This window comes from Lepidochelys kempii, chromosome 1 (assembly GCF_965140265.1).
Source record: "Lepidochelys kempii isolate rLepKem1 chromosome 1, rLepKem1.hap2, whole genome shotgun sequence".
Classification (NCBI taxonomy): domain Eukaryota; kingdom Metazoa; phylum Chordata; order Testudines; family Cheloniidae; genus Lepidochelys; species Lepidochelys kempii.
In genome coordinates, this window is record NC_133256.1 from 62,033,599 (window position 1) to 62,051,955 (window position 18,357).

Consider the following 18,357-nt stretch of genomic DNA (forward strand, 5'->3'; position numbering starts at 1 on the left):
AATGAGAACTGGATGTACTGATGGGGAATCAATATTTTGTCTTCTAATCTGGTTTTAAAAATCAATATCAAGTAAATGATTTGTAAAGACAGACAAGTTTTGTGCTTCAAGTAAACTGTTAGTGACATTTTTTGGTAAACAGTTTTCCAGCCAGATATTAAAAATTTGCTGAATTTGTACCATTTGAAGCAGTGGAGCTCATTTTTAAAAATGGAGTTAAGTGAAGAACCTATTGACAGGTTCTCTAGTTCAGAATAATTTTTGTGAAAGTGATGATTTGCCTCTAAAGAAATAGAGTTCATATCATATAATATTGGTACAGGAAGCATGGAGATATCAGTGATGTGAGGGATGTATGTCAGAAGAAACAAAATAGTTCAAAAGAGGATAAAGAGACTATTGGGTGGGCTGGATAACATTTGAGTCAATTTATTAAAGCTTTTGCCGTTTCCTCTGTAAGCTACATGAAACAATAAATGTAGAGCAAACGAGGCTAATCATTATCCTCTTAAAAAAAAACAGGAGTACTTGTAGCACCTTAGAGATTAACAAATTTATTGGAGCACAAGATTTCGTAGGCTACAGCTCACGTCATCAGATGCACAGAATGGAACATATAGGAAGAAGATATATATACATAAAGAGAACGTGAAAAGGTGGAAGTTGCCATACCAATCCAAGAGGCTAATTAATTAAGATGAGCTATTATCATCAGGAGAAAAAAACTTTTGTAGTGATAGTCAAGATGGCCCAATTCAGACAATTGACAAGAAGGTGTGAGGATAATTAACATGGGGAAATAGATTCAATTTGCTGATAATAGCTCAGTATCAATAGATAGACTAACACGGCTGCTACTCTGAAACCTGTCATTATCCTCTAGCGTATTCAGATACTGTACTGAAAGTTACTAATTAAATCGGTGCGAGCTTGTTCATTACACTTTGTAATGAGAGGAAGAATGTGAGTTATTACTAAGAAATGCTACCTAACCATAACTATTCATCATTATTACTGTTTTATTATTCAAAATATACTGTGTACTGTTAATTACATGATCATTTGCTTTACTTTTGCAGAAATTCTAAAATTCAAGATATATCACACCATGTTTTTCAGTTACATTTACAGTATATACAAGTCCTGATAAGTTCTGTTTCCTACAATGTCTATTAAATATATTTTGCAGAATATAGAAGTTGTCCAAGTATAATTTTGTTTCAGGCAGGATGGTTTTATGTGCTAAGCAGTAACAATATAAGTAGATATTTGTGCTTTTAATTTTGGATAGTGTATGCAATGGATCTGTCTGATATACATCATGATAAATGCGTAGATTATTTTCTGTGCAATATATTAATTTTGATTCCAGGATAGTGAAATTATTCAGTGCTGTAAGTCTTATTAGTAGAAAGGAGTTTAGTAGTTCAGAAATATCAATTAACTTTTTCCACCGGAATTCTATCTAAAATGTTTCAACCAACTTAACTTAGAACATTTATCACAGGACTTTTTTATATTTTATTCAGTAAGGAATAGCCACATTAAATGTGTTGGGGGCAGCTAGAGAATGACTTGTAGAATCCCACAATTACGTATTTTGCAAAGCAAATAATTAGCTAAGTAATAATGCAGCCTTTTCTGTATACTCCAGATATGCATAATTTCTAGGGCATATTCTTGTGTATGTATTGTTCTTGTGTATGAGTGCTGTAGTATTTTGTGATACACACATTAAAAGGGCTTGTCTATACGGTGATTTAGTGTGCAGCAAGCAAGCCAGGGCGTGAATGTAGAGTGCATCAGCTTTTCATGCACTAACTAATCGTGTGGACCCTGCTACCATGCAGTAATAATTCCATAGTATGCTTTGATGTACCACTGTTTCAGACAGGAGTATGTCAAAGTGCGCAATGGAACTTTTAGGCTGTGAACCCCTTATTCCACTGGTGTGTAGTTACTTACACAGTTGGGACTCTTATGTGAGTAATTGCTACCAAATAAGAGTGATGGGTTCACAATATGCCCCTTGGGAATTTTTTGTCCCTGAAAACACTTACGCATATGCTTAATTATGAGTAGTCTCACAATGGTAGAAAAGTTAAGCATGTGCATATGTGTTTGTAGGAATGGTGCAATGGTCACTTAAGGAGGGGTGTAATGGGGTTTACAAACCCCATACTGAGCATAGGCAAAAGGGAGAGGAGAGTCTTCCCTGCTGACAGACTATCAGGCTGCTTGCACCCCTTCCCAGCTGCCAGCATTACCAGTTGTGAAGGTATGGACCTGTCTCTGTGACTGATACAGAAACAAGCCCAGCTATAAAGGAGGGAGAACAGAGAGGGAAAAAGAAAAGGAGTACTTGTGGCACCTTAGAGACTAACCAATTTATTTGAGCATAAGCTTTCGTGAGCTACAGCTCACTTCATCGGATGCATCCAGTGTAGTGAGCTGTAGCTCACGAAAGCTTATGCTCAAATAAATTGGTTAGTCTCCAAGGTGCCACAAGTACTCCTTTTCTTTTTGCGAATACAGACTAACATGGCTGTTACTCTGAAACCTGTCATTATGCAAGAGAGGGAAAAGGGAAGCAGAAAGGCCTGGGACAGCAGAGGGGACAACAGCCCTATGCCAGGCTGCTTCTCAGGAACTGATAAGAAGAGAAAAGAAAACTGCAAGCCCTGGTGTTTAAGGGCTGATAGACTCAGTTTAAGTTAAGAATTCATGGACTGATAGGACTGAAAGGGCTCACTTAGGAGAAAGCTGGGACCCCTGGAGAGACAGCACCCAGAGCAGCCAACAATGGGATTTTCAAAAAGTGTTCAGTGCTGGCCTGCCTCAGCTCCCATTAACTTCAATGGGAGCTGTGGTAGGCCAGCACTGAGAACCTTTGCAACTCCCACCCTAAATTAACTTCATTATTCATTCTTTATTTTTAAAAGTATGTACTTTCTAAATTGCCAATAGTTTGCTAAGCATTCTTACTTGTAAGAAGATAAGGTCCCTGCCTCAAAGATCATGCAATCTAAATAGATAACATATCAAGAAAGCATGAGAGATGCAACAAAAAGCAAAGCAATAGGGCAGTGAAGTTTAGCATGCATGTTGTTAGTTCTGCAATTTTTGTGTTAGTTGTTTCTATTGTATTCTATCTAGCAACACTAAGAACATGACTACTAGAGCTCATTATTTAGATGTATGAATCTAATGTTTTGTTTTGTTTAATTTAAACAGAAGTTGTCTTTCCAGGAAATAAATATACCATTTGTTTTATTGCTTCATGACAAATAAACATAGCATTTCTCTCTCAACTGACTTTAGCAGTTTAACTATACAGACTAACTACAATATAAAATATTTTAGTATGTGCAATAACTTAATAGATATGTGTAATAAGATGAATGTTGGGGTTTTGTTTCTGTGCAGAAATTTCCAACTGAAGGACTTGCAAATGTGGTTCGAAATGTGTTTGACTTTGACTCCTACAACAATGAAATGCGTGATACTTTAATCAGCACTTTGCACAAACATGGGATACCTATTGGAGCAAAACCCACCAGTGTACAGCTGGCCAAGGAGTAAGGCTAACCTAATATATATTAACACTTGTCTCTATCAGCCATTTTTCGCTTTCTTTTATTTTGCTGCTAATTGATTAACAACAACCTGGGATACTTGAAGCTAAATACTCTTATGGTTGAAGTTTTGTTTTCTGCAAATAATGGACAATTATATTTTAACAGTAAATTTAGTAGTAATAAATTACTAATATTTCATCTCTATTTAATGTCCATGTAAATGTTAATAGTATGTCTGAAAAACAGATACAAACAAATAAAGGGAAATATTTGTTTTTTTCTCCGTCTGTGTTTTTTATTGAATTACTACAGATCTTTTCCTATTTGCCATTAAACTCAGAAGCAAAACAAATCCCGTTGTCTTCAATGGGAGCAAGAATTGGTCCTTAATCCTCAGCTCTATAAAAATACATCATCATAGCATGTCAGAGCACTTAGTTATCCCTGCAGGCAACAAGAAGGGTTTTAACATTTGCTTATATCCAGATCCCCATTATTGTTTAATAATCATGGCCATTGACTGAACTTGTTATACTATGTACTATTTGAGAGATCAGAAATAAAATAGCCATTTAAAAAAAAAAACTAAATTGTAAAGTCACAGCTGATTTAGCTCATACCTTTGCACTTCACATGGATGTTTGTCTTTTTCTGCCTTCCGATAATATATTATTTGATAAATAAACATAATTAACAGCAATGTTTTTATTTTTATTTTTTTAAACTTCCTCTGAGATGTTTTGAAAAATCTAATACATCTTTTAAGGAATCTCAGAAAAAACAAACCATTAAATCAATCAAGGAACTGTTTATGGAGAAACAAATATTTCCCTTCTATAATAAAGCAAAGGATGGATTATGGAAAATTCAGTTTTACATAGGATTATATTACTTTTGTGTTTGCTTAGTGGCAGCTTAGTTGACTCCACTGACAAAATGTCTTTATCAGTTGTCAGTGTGTAGATTTCTCCTGCAGGAGCACCACTATAATCACGCCTAGCAACCTACATAGATGTTTTGAAGAAGACAGTCAGTCTAATTACTATGGCATAATTTTTCCTCTGTATGTCTGAGGAATCGTGTGTCTGAGGAACTCAATGCCTGAGTAACTACCATATGCATCAAGATGACAATTTACCCCTAAAACTGGTGCCACAATCTCCATAATTTACTTGCTAAAAATCATTTGCTGAATTCTGTTTTGAAGGACTATAAAGTGGGTCTGAGTTAGAATGATCATTTATATTTGATAAGTTGGCATTTTATTTAATTTAATTAAGGATTTTAGAAAAATAAATGTACAGTTTGTTTTTATTGGTTATGGTCTTAGCCTTGAAGTTCATGTACAGATTCGGAGGTGATTAGATACAGGGTTTAGCCCTTTATAGAGAAGATTATCCTATCTGAACTTCCCCAGTGCTCACAAGTGTTCGTTTCTAGGGATTTTGGTCTAGGCCTATTTGTATTTTAGAGAACATTTTACAGGAATTTAAGAGTGGAATATTGAGGCTGGTTCGAGCCAGGAATAATGTGTTTGAGTGCTATGGAAATATTTCCATGTAGTTTTGCCACTGTACTTTAGTCCTAATTTTCAAGTCTCCTGTTTAACGTGATGGTTTTGTGAAATAAACAAATAGAGATTAGGATGAGACTGCCTGACTCGTTTTCACTTGTGACTTGAATCCAGGTTTCCAGAAATATTCTTGTTATTCAGCAGATTGCCAATGTTGCCAAATGAAGTAACAGGTTTTAGTGATTATAGACGCATTTCCATTAGACATTAGTTGGTAGAGACTGCTAAACTAAAGGATATGGAAGTAATTCTATTGATGCATTAACAACGAGGAGTCCTTGTGGCACCTTAGAGACTAACAAATTTATTTGGACATAAGCTTTCATGGGCTAAACCCACTTCATCAGATGCATGGAGTGAAAAATACAGTAAGTAGTGTATATATATATACAGCACATGAAAAGATGGGAATTGCTTTACCACAGGGGTGGCCAACCTTTGGCTTTGGAGCCACATGCCACTCTTCAGAAGTTAATATGCGGCTCCTTGTATAGGCACCGACTCTGGGGCTGGAACTACAGGTGCCAACTTTCCAATGTGCTGGAGGGTGCTCACTGCTCAATGCCTGGCTCTGCCACAGGCCCTGCCCCCCACTCCACCTCTTCTTGCCCCCTCCCCGAACCTGCTATGCCCTCGCTCCTCCCACTCCCCCTCCGAGTTCCTGCATGCCACGAAACAGCTGATTGGGAGGTGTGGTGAGGGAGGGAGAGGCGCTGTTTGGCGGGGCTGCCCGTGGGTGGGAGGCATTGGGAGCAGAAGCTCCTGGGGGGGCTGCTGACGTATTACTGTGGCTCTTTGGCAATGTACATTGGTAAATTCTGGCTCCTTGTCAGGCTCAGGGTGGCCACCCCGCCTTACCAAGTGTGGGGTCCATGCTAACAAGGCTAATTCAATTAAGCACTTGGTAAGGCAACTCCCATCTTTTCATATCTCCTGCTTACTGTATTTTTCACTCCATGCATCTGATGAAGTGGGTTTTAGCCCGTGAAAACCTATGCTCAAATAAATTTGTTAGTCTCTAAGGTGCCACAAGGACTCCTTACTCTTCACTCAGCGAGTTGGAGGCAAGAGAAACTTCAAGCTGCTTGAATTTTTTAATGTCTCTTTTTTCCCCTTCCTGTCTCACGGATAAGAAATAGGAAGGTCATTAAACTGAAATCTTAAATAATACAAATAAGACTTTAATCAAAAGTTGTTTGTTTGAAGTGCCATGATCTGGTTGGCAAAGAACATAAGAATGGCTATACTGGGTCAGACCAAAGGTCCATCTACCCAGTATCCTGTCTTCCGACAGTGGCCAATGCCAGGTGCCTGAGAGGGAATGACCAGAACAGGTAATCGTCCAGTGATCTATTCCCTGTCGCCCATTCCCAGCTTCTGGCAAACAGAGGCTAATAGCACCATCCCTCCCCATCCTGGCTAATAGCCATTAATGGACCTATCCTTCATGAATTTATCTAGTTCTTTTTTGAACCCTGTTGTACTCTTGGCCTTCACAACATCCTCTGGCAAAGAGTTCCACAGGTTGACTGTGCACTGTGTGAAGAAATACTTCCTTTTGTTTGTTTTAAGCCTGCTGCCTAGTAATTGCATTTGGTGACCCCTAGTTCTTGTGTTATGAAACATTCCATCCCACCTTTGATTCACAAGACTGTGAGTTCCCCAATTTGCTAGTCGTCTTTTATAACTCCTGCCTGCGGCTATATCAGTTCTTATAGCTACCTTCAGAAAACACAAATTACAAGTAACTTGATTCTTATAGACTTAGTCTCTTCATTTTTAGTGGACTCAAGAACTCCATTTATATTTTGCCTCTAGATAATTATTTTCTGACAAATTCTCCCATTAGACTATTGTACATGAAGAAAATCAAACTAAACAATTTTGTGTAGAATCACCATGTTGACTAAAGGTTTTGGGCCAATCTCCTCCTCCTTCAGAAAAACATTATTTACATAACCACCTCAAACTTAGTAGTGAATCCTGGATCTAGAGCCCTCAGGGTAAAATAGTCGCAAAGTAATAATTGAAACAAAATGGATCTAAAGGATCTGACAGGTTGATTCACAATCAAATAACTGACTAGGAAATCATTCAGTGGAATTGAGTGTTAGATGTTGGTTCTTATTCCATATGATGTCACATTAGGGGTCTCTAGAGACATAAAAACAAACAAGCTTTAGCTTTTGATGAAGCTTGTGAATAAGAGCTCTTGTTTGATACTGTAGATTATCATTCCAGAGATTGAAGGACTCTTCACAGCCTGCTTTGGACTTAACTATCTTGAGTAGTTTTGTATCATCTGCAAATTTTGCCACTTCACTGTTTCCCCTTGTCATAAAAATAAAGGGAAGGGTAACCACCTTTCTGTATACAGTGCTATAAAATCCCTCCTGGCCAGAGGCAAAATCCTTTCACCTGTAAAGGGTTAAGAAGCTAAGATAACCTCGCTGGCACCTGACCCAAAATGACCAATGAGGGGACAAGATACTTTCAAATCTAGAGGGGTGGGGAACAAAGGGTTCGTCTGTCTGTGTGATGCTTTTGCTGGGAACAGATCAGGAATGCAGCCTTCCAACTCCTTTTAAGTTCGTAAGTAATCTAGCTGGAAATGCGTTAGATTTCCTTTTGTTTAATGGCTGGTAAAATAAGCTGTGCTGGATGGAATATATATTCCTATTTTTGTGTCTTTGTGTAACTTAAGGTTTTGCCTCGAGGGATTCTCTGTTTTGAATCTGATTACCCTGTAACGTATTTACCATCCTGATTTTACAGAGGTGATTCTTTTACCTTTTCTTCAATTAAAATTCTTCTTTTAAGAACCTGATTGATTTTTCATTGTTCTTAAGATCCAAGGGTTTGGGTCTGTGTTCACCTGTACAATTGGTGAGGATTCTTATCAAGCTGTCCCCAGGAAAGGGGGTGTAGGGCTTTGGGGGATATTTTGGGGGAAGACGTCTCCAAGTGGGCTCTTTCCCTGTTCTTTGTTTGAAACGCTTGGTGGTGGCAGCATATTGTTCAAGGACAAGGCAAAGTTTGTACCTTGGGGAAGTTTTTAACCTAAGTTGGTAAGAATAAACTTAGGGGATCTTTCACGCAGGTCCTCACATCTGTACCCTAGAGTTCAGAGTGGGGAAGGAACCTTGACACCACTTCTTCCAGATCATTTCTGAATATGTTGAATAGGACTGAACCCAGTACAGACCCCTGTGGGACACCACTATTTACCTCTCTCCATTCTGAAAACTGACCATTTATTCCTACCTTTTGTTTCCTATCTTTTAACCAGTCACCTATCCATGAGAGGACCTTCCCTCTTATCCCATGACAGCTTACTTTGTTTAAGAGCCTTTGGTGAAGGACCTTGTCAAAGGCTTTCTGAAAATCTAAGTATACTATGTCCACTGGATTCCCCTTGTCCACATGCTCGTTGACCCCCTCAAAGAATTCTAGTAGATTGATGAGGAATGATTTCCCTTTACAAAAACCATGTTGACTCTTTCTGAAAACTGACCATTTATTCCTACCTTTTGTTTCCTATCTTTTAACCAGTCACCTATCCATGAGAGGACCTTCCCTCTTATCCCATGACAGCTTACTTTGTTTAAGAGCCTTTGGTGAAGGACCTTGTCAAAGGCTTTCTGAAAATCTAAGTATACTATGTCCACTGGATTCCCCTTGTCCACATGCTCGTTGACCCCCTCAAAGAATTCTAGTAGATTGATGAGGAATGATTTCCCTTTACAAAAACCATGTTGACTCTTCTACAACAAATCCAAGGGACTAAACCATTCAGAACTGGGTAAGAGACTAAAACCTTAAGAATTTAGGAGAAAGGTGAACTTAGTCCCATTAGTGGAAAAGAAAAGAAAAAAATGCAGTATTAACAAAGCAAAGCTCCAGCAAGACATCATAAAGATAATGTAATAGAGGCTCAACTTGAATGTGTACCCCAAATTAAAAAACATAGAGAACCAAAAAAGTGCCACCATGGCTAAACAACGAAGTAAAATAAGCAGTGAGAGGCAAAAAGGCATCCTTTAAAATGTGGAAGCTAAATTCTAGTGAGGAAAATAGAAAGGAGTGTAAGGTGTGGCAAGTGAAGTGTAAAAATATAATTAGGAAGGCCAAAAAAGAATTTGAAGAACACCTAGCCAAACACTACCTCATATCTCACCAGCCTACTAGAATTCATTTTTAGGAAGTGTGGAAATAGAGGATTTATAAACTCATGATATTTTCATATGTTGTCTACATCTCAGATTTAAAACAAAGGCTCTAATCTTTGACATTTTCTTCAGGACATGACCCAGTTTCAAACGGGTCTGGTATATCTCTCAATTGATCAGCTCTAATTGCCTCTCAAAAGGAGCATGTAGCTTTTCCAAAGACTGGAGAAAATTGTAAAATTTCATAAATAGTCATAATTATTAGTAGGTTCATTGATCTATAATGCATGACACATGAGAGTTATTTGTAAGAGTTCAAAACTAAAATCTAAGTCCTTGTGAAGTTGATGCTATTGTTACCAAGTTCATAGTACCCACAGATAAATTTAAATTCATGTACTTCCTTCATAACCCCCATCACAGGGTCTGCACAGGCTTCCACCTCCTCGTGCCTGTGCCCTGTGTTGTCCAGCCAAATAAAGAGTCACAACGCTTCACCCTTGTGTCTTTGTTTGTCACCATGTAGTCCCTTTTATTCCCCCAACAGCTATCCCCATTCAGACCCTTCCCAAGGTCTCCTGGCGTGAGGCTCCTTGCCTTTGGTGAGGAGACAGAGCTGTAAGCCTCCTACCCCCTCCCGGGCTAGCCTCCTGACTGAGCTTTCTCCAGGGCTTTTATAGCCCTTCCCTTCCTCATCCCAACTGCTGTTACTTAACTGAAGTATTGCCGTGAGCCGACCCTCGTTAGGTCCTGCAGCTGGGCTCTCTGCTGGGTGCCTGGGCCCCTACACCTGGCTTCCCTACCAGAAAGCAGGGCTTAGCCAGCATTTTGGCAGGGCATTCAAGGAGTTTTACCCCTGCCCTGCCACACCCCCCAAAAATGGATCAAACCCAGGCTTTGCCAGAAAATCATTTTGAAATCCAAAACTCTTAGTTTGAAATTTACTTTCATTAATAAACCACCATGTCATTCTAGTAACTGACTCTATACATAAATGCATCTGTCTTGGGTTATATGTGCATTAAAGAGTATACCCAGAATAAATGTTAATGATTGGATTGGATGTCATAACCTGAGCTGTGTTATACTTGCATTTCTTTTGGCTTTGGCTTAATTATGACTCCTGATGTGGGAGAAAACTGACCAGACTGGTTTGGAAACAGATTAAAAAGGTTGAGACACTGTGAACAGATTCATTCAAAAGTATTAATCTTTTTCCAATCAATGTTAAAAACAGGCCTCACACTGCAAATAATTAAACAAGGGGAAATTGAAAATAGGAAGCAATTACAAGAAATATAGTTCTCAAACGTTGGTATTGACCGATGTTGTAAATAGGTGTAGGGGGTCATAAAAACTGTCTTCTCAGAGCTGGTTAACTAGCGAATTAAACGTAATGGAAAACACCGCCTGTCAAGCTAGTTTAAATTCAGCCCAGGTTGCATCACCAAAAACCCCATTACCATTTTATGGCTGAACATTGACCTATGTGAAATGCTTTGATGGTTTCAATCCATTTCCTAATTCAATATCACAAAACCTATTGTTGGCAACTTTATTGAGAGTCTCAGCAAATGGGCCAAGGACTGAATGGGTATGGAGACTGAACTACTCTCTCACCCCAAGAGGTGGCCCCTCCGGGTTGATTGAGGTACATGGGCAGAACAATTATTAGAATATTCTAATTTATTTTTCTTTTGCTATTCAGAAAGATTAGAAAATATAATTGTTCATTCCTAAAGTTGGAATAGAGAAAGATTTTAACTTCTCCAAAGTTCAGGGGGGCCTCAGACCCAAGGTTCTGGTTTGGGCCACTCTCTGACCAAAATATCTATAAGAAACAAATCTCCTTTAATTGCAGAGCCTATTATTTTTAAAGAATTCTGACTGTAGGAACAGACAGAGACAAATAGAACATGAGAGATCAAGCACAGACAACAAACAGTCTTGGAGAACTTACTTAAAATAGCCTTCAGAGATGTATTTTTAGAAGGATGTCTTCTATTCTCATGCCAAGTTTTGTAGTTGTGCAATAACGTAAGAGGTTTAAATAGTGTTTAGAAATATCTTGCACATGCTCTCAGTTTACTTATGCTAGAAGCAAATTAAATACATGCTATGTGCCAACTAGTTCCAAATAAGAGAGACCAAAAGGAAATTTTCTGATACTGTATCTTAGCATATCAGTTCATTGGTTTTAATTTAATTATTCTGCATTAGCAAAACTTTAAATCATTTTATTAGTAGTTGCAAATCACTTGAGAGAGAGTAGAGGAAGAACAAAAATGTGTGTATTATATTCTGTGAAACTGCTTTATCAATACCAATATTTTCAGTTATTACAGAAATTATTTTTGACAGTGGCCCACGTGTTCTCTTCCTGAATGAAAAACAAATGGAAAAAAATGAGGTCAAGAACATCGTTCAAGTTTAGGCAAATTAACCCCATCTTTTCAGCAGGATTGGCAAAGATTGTGTTGTGAGCAGGTAACCGTGAAAAGTAGTAGAGGCTAAGCATCTATGAGAAACCCTACACCTGCCATATATATACCCTTAACAGGTCATACAGAAGGACTATCCGTCTGCACTTTCTTGTGATACATCAGAACATAAGAAAGGCCATACTGGGTCAGACCAAAGGTCCATCTAGCCCAGTATCCTGGCTTCTGACAGTGGCCAATGCCAGGTGCCCAGAGGGAATGAACAGAACAGGTAATCATCAAGTGATCCATCCTCTGTCGCCCATTCCCAGCTTCTGGCAAACAGAGGCTAGTTTTGGCCCCATAGGCAGTTAGCATACGGTCATTGTCTGTACTGTGTGACCCACTGGGGGTAGGAGAACATACAACAGCAATTAATGCTCCTTCTTGCAGCAATAACCTGGTACAACATTTACTGTAGTCATTGTGCATTTTTCCTAGAGGAAAATATCACTTAGAAGAGCTCCTCCCACTCATTCTGGCATCCTCTTTGAATTGAATTAAGCTGATCAAGAGAGCACTGAATATGCTTTGCTATACAGCTCAGACAATTCAGACTTTTTAAAGCTTTTCTTTTCAGAGCATGGTCTTTTAAATCCTGAGATTACTTGTGTTTCAAAAAATTGAAATTTTTGCCATTTGAAAGAAATTGAATGTTTCAGCAAGGGAGCATTTTCAACAAGAGAATCTTCAAAATAGCCTCTTGGAAAAACTCTGTGGTTAAATGACGTATCCCTTGTTCATTGCCAATTAACAGGGATAAATGTTTCTTTGTTCATATGTTGTTTGACAGGCTACCATTGCCAGACCATACATTTATGGGCTACTGGAGAATCAATCAATCAGGGAACGCACAGCAGAAACTACTGTGTCCAACAGAAACCCATCAGTTAAATATAAAGGTGTGTGTCTTCTTTTTAATGCTTAAAAATATTGATTAGTCATTTTTTCTTTACAGCAATATAATATCACCCAGATTATGATTTAATAAATATAAGATGTCTCATTTCCTGCAGAAAGAAGAATCTGAGTTGATTTTTGTAACAAAATAAAAGCTGTTAATTGTACAGTTTAAAAAAGTAGACTATTTTGTGCATTCACACTGCAAGCTGAGTTGCTGTGGGGTCCTATCTTGTGAGCCCTCCATATACAGTATATATACTGAAAGGAGTACTGGGGTGGAGGGACTTTGCAGGGTTGAGTTCAAAAGCTCTTGCAGAGTTCTTGCTATGAAGGTGACAATGTCATTTTTAGAGAAGCCTAGAAACAGGCATGGATATGTGGGGAGGTCCAGTTTCAATCCCCAGATCACAACTCATCTGGATGAGATCTAAAATGGGAAGGAGCCTGTTTTCCAGTTTCATTTCACATGCAGCTGAATTCTTCTGAAATTTTCTCTCTCTCAAATCTGAATCTGAACCTTTGGTCTGATTTGGCCTCCAACCTGAACCTAATCCACATCCTCTACAAACCCAATCTCTTGGTCTGTCTTTATTAATTATTACTTCAGTGGGGCAGGGGGGAACTGTTATTGTAATGTTGTTTGATATTTTAAACCTTCCATAATCAAGAAATTCAGAATTGTTTCCTTGCACATATGCACTGTGATCCAGTCTTTCATTATTGATCAAAAACACTCCAGGCAATGTGACCTCTCCTCCATGGGATTAAGGATCATGGTTCCATACTAAATTCCATGCAGTCCGCCATGACTAGATGGATGTAGTAGTTGAAATACGTAGCCTAAAGAGAGGACAACAGTGTGGCTTTTATATTATGGGGGAAATGGTGTCAGGATCTTCAGGGCTCCAGGTGGGATACAGAGGGCTTACAGAAAAAGCAATCTGGTTTCTTCCCAAATATAAGCCTTTCTCTTTTGTTTATAATGCTTGGTCTGGCATTTAGTGCTAAAAGCAATAGAAATCTTTAGGAAAACTCCTAGCATTTATAAAGGTTGGTGACTTAAATAAAATACCTAGTCCTCATGGTTATAATTTTCTCTTAGGGTCCCGTATATTTAAATGTTCAGGGATTTCCACTGGAACGGCATGAAGCAAGGTCCCTCAGTTTCACAGAAGAACTTGCTTTTTGGACACTGCCATTAAATGAGGTTAATTTCGTCTGTGATGTTGCTGTAGCAGAAGGTACAGTAAAATATTTGTAACTTTTGTAATGATCCCTCCCTGTTGTTGTATGATATAAGTTACACTGGAGACCATGCAGAATTGGACAGATGAGATCATACCTGTTCATTAATAGTCAGTACTATGTAGTTTGTATTCCCTTTTTTTGACATATGCAAGAGGAATATCACATTTTTGTAATGGCAATAAAAAAAAGAAACTCTACAAATTCTGCACTGAGTGTATGCGCAGTAACACAGAGAGTGCATTTCTGGGAACCTGTACTGTGAGGCCTGCATGAGATATAGAAAAAATTATATTGCTTGCTTTTCTCTTCTTTGTGTTTAACTTTTTTTTTTTTAAGTAAAAGAAGACAAAATGCTAAAACCATCAATCACGAAAGAGGAGTATAATTCCATTAAAACATATTGGTGATAATGTAAATTATGAAGGAGATTTGGCTCTAAAAGGAATATAGATGCGTAATTCAAAGTGTGCCTAATTTTTATATTATATAATACAGTGATTCCCAAACTTGTTCTGCCACTTGTGCAGGGAAAGCCCCTGGCGGGCCAGGCCAGTTTGTTTATCTGCCGCGTCCGCAGATTCAGCCAATCGTGGCTCCCAATGGCCGCAGTTCGCTGCTCCAGGCCAATGGGAGCTGCTGGAAGTGGCGGACGGTATGTCCCTCGGCCCGCGCCACTTCTAGCAGCTCCCATTGGCCTGGAGCAGCGAACTGCGGGCACTGGGAGCCGCGATCCGCCGAACCTGCGGACCCGGCAGGTAAATAAACCAGCCCAGCCCGCCAGGGGCTTTCCCTGCACAAGCGGCGGAACAAGTTTGGTAACCACTGATATAATAATTGTTTCAAAATTAATTTTAAAAAGTCTTTCTAACTTTGCCTCTCCTTAATTAAAACCAGTTAAAATGCAAGACTTGTAGCATGCAAAGTTCTGTGCTTTCTTTCTGGTGCTTATGCTGATCAATGCCCTTTCTTATTGAATCAATCCTTCCTTATTTAACTACATTATATATAGAAAGATATAGATATGCCCCAATGCACATCACATCATTATTGATATTTGTGACCATTATTTATGGTATATTATAAAATGTAATAAATTTTATGACTGTAATTTATTTTACATTGTAAATACATTAAAATCATGAAAACTGACAACGCTGCCTTTTTCTGATTGTGGCTTCACTTTCTAAGCATGTTCACAATTTTTTGATGACACTAATAGAAATTACAGTTTTAATTTGATACTCAGAAATGTCTAAAGTGAGTCAAAAACTGTTGTGTTTCCCTTGCCACATGAAACTTCCTTCCTTTTGTCTATAATTATTAAATGACCTGGTGTTTTAGTTCCAGTAAGTGGACACATTTTTAAAAAGTCTGCATCTGAAAACTTTTACTACAGTTTTCTCTTTCCCAGAAACTTTTCTTTTTTATAAGTAAACTTGCGTATGCTGTATAGGTTTCTGGTTATGAGGATTCATAGAACTAGAGTCTTTAGCAATTGATTTGGATGGCAAACGAGGTTTGTGTCTGCTACTCAAATATCTTTTGGAATATTTGTGGAGGGAGTAACTAGTCAGTGTGAAGCAGGTAGCAACTTGACTGTTAAAAGTTTAGTTTACGTATAGACCACATCGCATCCTTGGTTTATGTACAAAATTCCCTTTGTCATCATAGGAATGCTGCTGTAGGTTAAGAGTAGCACATAGTCCTACATGGATTGATTGATTTGATTGATATATGTGACATAATAGTATAAACTTATTTTAAATATGTTGCTGTATTCCCACAATAGTTCATCATTCAGTTTTCAGTTAATCTGCTGGTTAACATGATTTTGAATCAAGACAGCATCTTTTACTTTCATTAATTTTGCCTTACTTTCTTATTTCAGAAGATGAGACGGAAAATATTCTCTACGTGGCTACATGCAATCCAGTTTCCTTATATTTCATGAATGTATCTAGTAAAAATGGATACTTTGTGGATTGTTATGACATCTTCCCAAGAACGGTTGGAAGTATATGGCAACCCTTTGTGACTGTGGCACCTCTGGGAAATCCACTCAAAGGGCAAGTGATTCTGCATGAAGAGCAGGTAAAATAAATAAATAGAAATTCTCCTGTTTCATGTTTCGTTGTGAGGAAAGTAGTACAGCAAAAGTAGGATCCCTGGGGTTCCTCAGCCTCTGTAGGTTGTGAGATAAATATGCACACTTCTGGATACTTAGTCTAATTGCACTTAGTCTAATAAACCTTTGGAGGGGGTCCCTCAGCTCTACTTTTTCTTGCGGTGTTTAGGCTGGTTTACTGTATGTTTTTATGTACTTTTGCATTATTAATGCTGAGATTTGCCTGTTTATCCTGTTAGTGGTAAAAGTAGACTGAGAACTATTGGAGGGGGGGAAAGGAGATTATGATTTGAGTTTGGGAGTCTCAAATTAGCAAAGGAAATTTATTAAGTCTAAACTACCTTATTTTAGGCTGTGTATTCAAATCCAAGCCCTGCTCATCCCTGTTCTAGTTTTTGAACTTTTAATAAAAAATAAATGACTTCTGAATCACAATTGTTCATGCTACCATTGTTTTTTATTAAGTATCATGATGTTTTCCTTTCCATAGCGTGAGTTTTGTGCGAACACAAAACGGAGAGTAGGATGGATGGGTAAAACAAGATGGTGGTGTAAACCACATTGTAGAGATGGATTCTAACTTTCTCAGTGTCAGATCTGTTTGGTTTGGGCCCATCACTTCAGTAGTCTTATTTGGAACTGCTATTAGAAATTGATTAGAATATTTTCAATTTAACACCTTTTTACAGGGGATGGGAGAGCAGCCACCAAGATGCTGACATGAGTAAAAAAAGAATAAGTATTAATATGAGTTATAATAATAGCCGAATAAATATGATCGTGTCCCATTAATGCCTGAGGGGGGTAGACTCCAGGAAGGAAGAAAAGTTATTTAAGCCAAATAGCAATATTGAAACAAACACAAATGGCCATGAAAACATTTAGACTGGAAATTAGAAAGTTTGAGGAGTTAGATTCTGGAACAGCCTTCCAATAGCAGAAGTCAATTAATTTAAAGATGGCCCTTGATAAATTTATGAATGTGGCCAAATGTTTCTTAATTTCTTCCTCCTTTCTTAAATAAAATGTTACTAAAGTGTACTTTTTGGGGGCTTTAACTTAATTGCATATTTGTAGGGATTACCAACTTTTAAGCTACTCCCACATTTCCTTGGGAGAGGGATGGGAGACTCTCATTCTACTGAATGGCTTGAGGACCAGGACCTCAGTGGTGAGCGTGGCCCTTTTTTAATCTCTCCTATGTCAAATGCTTCAGTTGGTAATTTAGGAGGGTTTCCCCTTTATCAGCTGACTCTTGGTGGTAGATCCATAATGGCTCTCGTGGGGGAAGGAGTTCAGAGTGCTCAGCAGAGGCCTTCAGCTCTTCAGGGAAATAGCGTGGTGGTGGTGTTCCTTGCCACCACACTAAACTGCAGGGTACCCTCCCACTCACAGACCAAGTGTTTCCCCTCTGAATGGACCCAATGCCGCTGGCCAGTCTGAATGGTAACAGGTAGATAGCGGGTAAGTTTTGTGGAGTTGAGTGTGTGAAGCAAACCACATGCAAATTATTTAATTAGATTATTTGCATATTTAGAACCAATGTATCTGTAACAATAAACTTCTGTTTTAGAAAAAATTGTGTGGATTTAGTACTGGTAAAAAGCATTGATTCAGCATCCTAGTAAATGAAGTTCCTGTTATCAGCAGGACAGGCTGTCCACACACAGTGCCCTGCCAGCATACTTTGATCTTGATCTGGAGGATGCGGTGCAAGAAACTTGCTCTATGAGTAGCAGGGGTAGTTCAATCTCTGTGGCCCATGAGGTTTTTGACCCCTCTGCTGAGTCTGCCAACTAGTGCAGAGTATAGTGTGAGTTTGTGACATTGGAACTGAAACTGAAACTCACCAAACTCATCACATAATGGGGGGCCACCAAACATCCATTAGGTGGGAACAGTTTTTAATCCATAGTAATCTGGTCTGGATTAAAATTGGTGATCTACAGGTTGGAGGGTTTGCAGCCCATAAGCAATGCTCTGAGGCGTCCAGTCCCCCGGTAAGATCTGATGCTACACCTTCATGAATGAGATTTGTTTTCTTGAAAGATACACAGATTAAATCAAGTTCTGACCTTTTTGGATCTTGCACAAGGTGAGGACTTCGACTCTGTTGACACAGAGACCAAATCTCCCACACATTGTTCTGTACTTCCATCCCATATTGTTCTTAAAGGGACCGCTCCCATTAACTGAAATGTAAACTGTAGAAATACAACAATAAAATTGATATTAACCCATCATAATAATTTACTCTTAAATATAACATTTTGCCATATAA

General features: G+C 38.4%; 1 protein-coding gene across 5 annotated transcripts in view; it reads left to right on the plus strand.

Moving 5' to 3' along the window:
- The window catches only part of VWA8 (von Willebrand factor A domain containing 8), a 294,392-nt gene that overhangs the window by 179,652 nt on the left and 96,383 nt on the right, over window positions 1-18,357 (plus strand). For 4 of the 5 annotated variants that reach the window (XR_012159153.1, XM_073345760.1, XM_073345743.1 and 1 more), the window contains 4 exons: window positions 3,427-3,578; window positions 12,594-12,702; window positions 13,806-13,944; window positions 15,840-16,042. Coding sequence is in view for 4 of the 5 variants with exons in the window: in XM_073345760.1 (XP_073201861.1) it covers window positions 3,427-3,578; window positions 12,594-12,702; window positions 13,806-13,944; window positions 15,840-16,042 (603 nt within the window). In the remaining variant the exon portion in view is untranslated. The remainder of the gene's footprint in view (window positions 1-3,426; window positions 3,579-12,593; window positions 12,703-13,805; window positions 13,945-15,839; window positions 16,043-18,357) is intronic. The other variant, XM_073345752.1, reaches the window with a different exon arrangement.